Source organism: Fulmarus glacialis, unplaced genomic scaffold (genome assembly GCF_000690835.1).
Source record: "Fulmarus glacialis isolate BGI_N327 unplaced genomic scaffold, ASM69083v1 scaffold26565, whole genome shotgun sequence".
In the NCBI taxonomy this organism is placed as follows: domain Eukaryota; kingdom Metazoa; phylum Chordata; class Aves; order Procellariiformes; family Procellariidae; genus Fulmarus; species Fulmarus glacialis.
This window is the reverse complement of record NW_009215337.1, coordinates 1,344-6,611: the sequence shown is the minus strand read 5'-3', so window position 1 is coordinate 6,611 and position 5,268 is coordinate 1,344. Positions and strand designations below refer to the sequence as shown.

Genomic DNA, 5,268 nt, shown 5'->3' with positions numbered 1-5,268 from the left:
GGGGGGGCAGAAGGCAGCACCCCCCAGCTAAGCCAAAGGTCGCCCTAACTGGGGGCCGCATAGACCTGAGAACCGCCAGGCGCCCCAGGGAGGGTGGGCAGCACCCCGGGGAAGCGGGGAGCGCTCCCCTGTAGCCAGCTTCGAGTTTCTGGTTGCCCAGAGCTGAGCTCAGGCTAGTGTCTGGTGTCAGAGCGAATATAAATAAAAACGTCAGCAAGAACATTAGTATTCTTGAGGCTCCAAAGCTCTTGGAAGAGCCTTCATGATCACAAAACTTAATTTTTGCAGCTTATTTCTCTTGTTGATAACATATGCTTAAGGATTTCAATGACTGCTTATCTTCCTGTGGAGTTGCTCTTTAAAAATTCCCTGTTCCCCATCCGATGTAAATTCTCAGGTTCTCTCACCGCAGGGATGAGATTATGATGGTTGGAAATAAATAGGTGATACTTGAACGAGGTTTAGTCAGCTTTATCAAGAGACTGAATGTCAGAGACTAACGTGAGAGAAAGGATTCAAACTATGACTTAAATACTGTAACTAAAATGAGACAAAATAAATAGCATGTTTTTGAACCTCAGGCTTTCAGCAAAGCTAAGTAGAGTTAGAGTTTACTTACAAAAGGCATCAGAAAATTGATTAAAAGCCATTTTATTCATGCTGCTTTATACCTGAGCAAACAGGGCTCAAGTTCAAATATATAGCCCTGTGCCGCTGTAGCACAAACGTGTGTCTGGAGTGAAGTTTGTATATTAAATCTCCGAGCAATAGCAAAATCTTGCTTATCTGGAGTGAAGCTCAAATGTGAAGTAAAGAAAAGGGAGGGCTCTGCATGGCTGTGTTTAGACATCAGCATTAACAGGATTAAGATAACATGTTCTCTGACCTGCAGTGGGCAGGATCTGGTTGAGATCTGCTGCTGTTGGCGTGTTGAAATCTTGAAAGCTCCCTGGGATCCTGGGCAGCTGAGTGCTTAGAAAAAGTGCTCTGATACTTTTTGGTGCAGCTCTGAGCCTTGTTTTGTTTGTCCTTGGGTGTTTTTTTTTTGTTGTTCTTGCTTTGAATGATAGGGGCAGCAGGCCAAAACAAACAACACTTTATTACAAAGAACACGGCCAAGCTCGACCGAGAAACAGAGGAGCTGCACCATGACAGAGTTCCCCTGGAGGTGGGCAAAGTGATCCAGCAGGGCCGACAGAGCAAGGGCATGACACAGAAGGACTTGGCCACAGTGAGTATGGCCCGGGCGCCGCTGGCCTCTGCTCCCTCTCTCCTGAGGCAGGTTTAGGCACCTCGGGGCAAAGGTGGACACTTTTCCTGTCCCCTCTTGGGCAGCTGCAGTGGGATGGTATCATGAGCAGGAAGTTTGGTGAACGCAACATCTCTGATATCTGACCTCCAGGCAACGTTAGTTGTGTAGGAAATGTTTTAGGGGTTTCTGTGCAGTCCTTGAACGCCTGCTTGGAGACAGAGCCTTGCCGTGGTTGGTGAGCTGCTAGGAGGCTTTTTCCCTCCCGCCTGCCTCTCCTCCCATCAACTCAGCACTGACGAGAGGTTTTTTGTACCATCTGGGCCTGATGCAGCATTCAGAAGCTCACTGCTGTCTTAAGGAACAGCTATGTGTAGTGTTACTGCTCCTCCTGGGAGGCTGAGGGAAGCAGAAGTCTGTCCAGGATGGGTGTCACCATCACTGTGACACTCAAATAGTGGCAGGAGGCGATAATGGTGATGGAGTAAGCCTGGAAGTAGCACTTTGTTTTCTGGTCCTGGCATAATTAGAGGCTGTTACTTATCTGCACGAGTACTGGGGGGTCAGTGCTGCGTGTTTGCTGTGTATGGAGCCAGTGTTTGAGACGCATCCTCTCTTCTTAGAAAATCAATGAAAAACCACAAGTTATTGCTGACTACGAATCAGGAAGAGCAATCCCCAATAACCAAGTTATGGGCAAGATTGAAAGAGCCATTGGTAAGTTAAGAAAGAAGACTTCAAAAATAACGATAATGTTTTCAGTGCCTAGGAAGGATGTTTTAGTTTAAGTTAGTTATATTTTCCACGTCAGGAACAGTTGCTGGCTGTAGGTTATTGTGGGTGCAGTGTCATTAAGCCATGTTCTGATAAAACTTGGATCTGCAGACTGAAACCAGAACTCGGAGCTCTTGTTCTCCTGTGTTCTTCACATTCATGCATGGGGCCATGCCCTGGGGACCACCCCTGTGTGCTGTCCCCCCCAAATCGACAAGATGATGAGACCCACGAAGGCCTGATTATGCTTGGGGAAGGTATCTTGCAGCCACTAGTGTCAATGTAACTCTCCTAGGCCGGTTCAGATACCATTTTCTAGGAAGATAGTTGGTGCACAAGCGAGAATTGGAACTTTGTCTGAAACTAGTCTGGTGCTCCTAGAAACTAAAAAGTAGGATTCTCCCTCACTCTGGTTCCCCTGCCCTCTTTTTTGGACGTTCTCTTCCTTATAGCAAAAATTTGAGGAAATAAAGTTACCAGGTGAATGATTGAGTGCTGATGACAGCTGATGGTGGTTGTCTCCTTTGTCTTATTCCAGGCCTTAAACTGCGTGGGAAGGATATTGGAAAACCACTGGAAACCGGCCCCAAAGGGAAATGACAACAAAGCCTCGAAATCAGTTTGTTCAGACTGATCTCGTCTGGCTGGTTCTCCTTAACCACCAGAATCTCTCTTCGTATTGCCAAGCTGAACAAGAGGGTTTCAGACTTGCTTTGGGGGGGAAATCTGCCGAATCTGTACCTGCTGTAAAAAGGCAACCTTAAAGAAGCGATTTTCCTGATTTTGTTTTTCCTTCCTCCTTTCCAGAGATTGAGGAACTAAACCCCAAAAAACCCCACATCTGATTTGCCAGAAAACATGTGCGTCTTGGTGTTTAGAAGCAGCTAATGTTAAGACACTTGAGGTGGTCTGATATGTGATCATTTACTTGGAACAATTTGGGGGATGGGTGGGATATATTATATATAAATAATTTGGAAGAGTTGGGGGTTGATCAGTGTCTGCATTTGAAATGATGACTCAGTCACTGCATCACAATGACATTTTTGTTTGTTCCTTCCAGCCTGTTTTAAAGAGATCTATAATAAAGTTTGATACCCTTCAGTTGCACAAGGTAGTTGCTGCATGTTTACCAGCTGGTAGTAAATTTTTGTGGTTGGGTGTGACTGGAGCTGCAGCACCCTCTTCCTTCTGGAAGCATCATTTGTGGGACTACCTGGAGCGTCTGGGGTAACGGCCAGTGCTGTCACAGCCTTCCTGGCTGCTCTGCTCCTTTCCCTGCCGGTGAGGACTGCAGCTTTGGCTTGCAGCCCAGAGATGAAGTCAATACTGGTTTTATCTTGTGGAGGAGAGTGGAGTCTCTGGAGTTCTACAGAGCAAGGTGGATGCTCAGTCAGGCATTTCTATGAAGCCAGAGCCCTCCTTATCTCTCACCTCTGCCCTTACCCAGCTCGCACAAGCACAGCTTTGCCGGGGGCTCGTTCTTGCGGGTCACTGCCGGGACAGTGCACTGTGGGAGCTGTAGGGATGGTGCTCGATGTGACTGTGGCATAACCCAAGAGGGACAGAGCTGAAGAGAGACTTGCTGCGAGAGGAAAAACAGGCTTCAGCCGCAAACTGGGAAAGCAGGATGCCCCAGTCCCCTCTGGATGAGCTCGGGAGGGTTGAGGAGAGCAGGATCCCTAATGGGCAGCTCACCTGCACAGAGCCTGAACCGGTCTGTCTGCTGTTGTACTTGGGTGACACCTTTGGCCATGGGCTGCTTAGGGGTTGCACAGTATTAAGTTTTGGAAGCTGGAGGGGAAGAGAGGGTCTTGGGCTTAGAGTGGCCTTGGGTGCAGGTGTGGGCACCTGGGCCCTGAGCCCAGCCTGCACCTCGGAACATTTTTCTTTTCCCAGCGACATTTAAATGCAAATTATCAAGAGCCCTTGGAAGGCGCATGGGCAGTCCTGCAGTAGGTGGGCACCCATACAGCAGAGTTGGGGCTGCTCTCTGCCCTTGGGTGTGCTGCATGGTGCCCCCTGCTCTGCTCCCTGCCCTCCCAGCCACCTCTCCACCCTCTCCAAGCCTCCCCTCCAAAACCAGCAGAAGCACTGGGCTTCTTCTCCATGGTGGCTCTGTGCCCTGGGAGCTCTTGTGCTTAATCCTGGGTGTGGGAAGGGGCTCGTGCCCCACACAGCACCTGCTGATCTGCCCAGCCATGGAGGGGCCAGGACTGTGCACTTCGTCCCCTTCCGCGGCCAGGACCCTGCTCGGACGAGAACGGCTACTGCAAGAAACTCCTGCTGACTGCGCCTGTCAAAGCATGGGCACATCACTATGTCTTGGTGCAGAAAGTTCATGTTAGAAAAGACAACAACGCTTTTCCCGAGTGCTTGGAGGTAGTGGAGGCAGCGGCATGTCCCTCTGCACCCCGGGGTGAGCACCCACGGCAGCTCCCTGCTGCCTGATGTCGGATGCCGAGAGCTGGAGGCAGTTGCTGGATTGTGAGGTCTTGCGCGAGGAATGCTCTGCCCTGCATATGCTTCACAGGCGTGAGTAGGCAATTACTGCTGCTGGCTTATTATTTCAATCCTCATCCCTCTCTTTTGGCACTGGAGGTATAATGACCTTGTCCTGTAAAGAAGGGTGAACGGGAATTGGTTATAGTAAGCGTAGGCTGTGTCTAATTTGAAATACAAGGACTCTTCCAGGCTGCAGAGGGGAGAACCCACGTGCTGGCACACCATGACCAAACCCCTCAGCACACCCGGGGGGCTTCACGTCCTCTTTTGGGGTCAGTCCTGGGGCTGGTGCCTCTGCTGGGGACTACATGGCACCAAACCCCTCAAAGGAAACTGTAGCTTAAGCTGCCTCTTACGGTTTTAAGTAGCTGGCTTGAAGAGGATGAGCAATGTTTGCATGACCCGCTCCCTGCAGGGCTCTGGGAGGAGGATAGCAGCCTCAGCTCTTTCTGGAGCAACTGCCTGATGGCAGCAGCAGCATTTCTAGGTCAGTCCTGCAGCTCGGGGTTACTCGTTTGCTGGCAACCAGATAACAGGCAGAGCCCTTTGCACCTCCCTGACGTGTTGGCAGAGTGCGGGCTCAAGGGGAGCCTGCCGGGGTTTGCTGAGCTTTTAGAAAAATGCTGTTTTGATGTGGTTGGGGGCAAGCGGGAGAGCCCTTCACCCCTGTCCTTACATCTCGAAAAGTGATGTTATCGAAGCCCTGGGGAGCACTACTCTCTGCCGGCATCCTGCTCGCC

At 50.2% G+C, this 5,268-nt stretch overlaps 1 protein-coding gene across 1 annotated transcript; it reads left to right on the top strand.

Moving 5' to 3' along the window:
- Positions 1–825: 825 nt before the first annotated feature.
- Positions 826–3,133, top strand: EDF1 (endothelial differentiation-related factor 1). Its single transcript, XM_009578909.1, has 3 exons — positions 826–1,231; positions 1,873–1,966; positions 2,562–3,133. The coding sequence occupies exons 1-3, from the start codon at positions 1,064–1,066 to the stop codon at positions 2,621–2,623; spliced, it is 324 nt and encodes a 107-aa protein (XP_009577204.1). The 5' UTR covers positions 826–1,063; the 3' UTR covers positions 2,624–3,133.
- Positions 3,134–5,268: the final 2,135 nt, after the last annotated feature.

Bases quoted from the DNA above. Each gene is read 5' to 3' on its own strand.
- EDF1 (XM_009578909.1), top strand. From the start codon at position 1,064: ATGATAGGGGCAGCAGGCCAAAACAAACAACACTTTATTACAAAGAAC. The intron at 1,232-1,872 runs GTGAGTATGGCC...CTCTCTTCTTAG, and splicing joins CACAGAAGGACTTGGCCACA to AAAATCAATGAAAAACCACA. The intron at 1,967-2,561 runs GTAAGTTAAGAA...GTCTTATTCCAG, and splicing joins CAAGATTGAAAGAGCCATTG to GCCTTAAACTGCGTGGGAAG.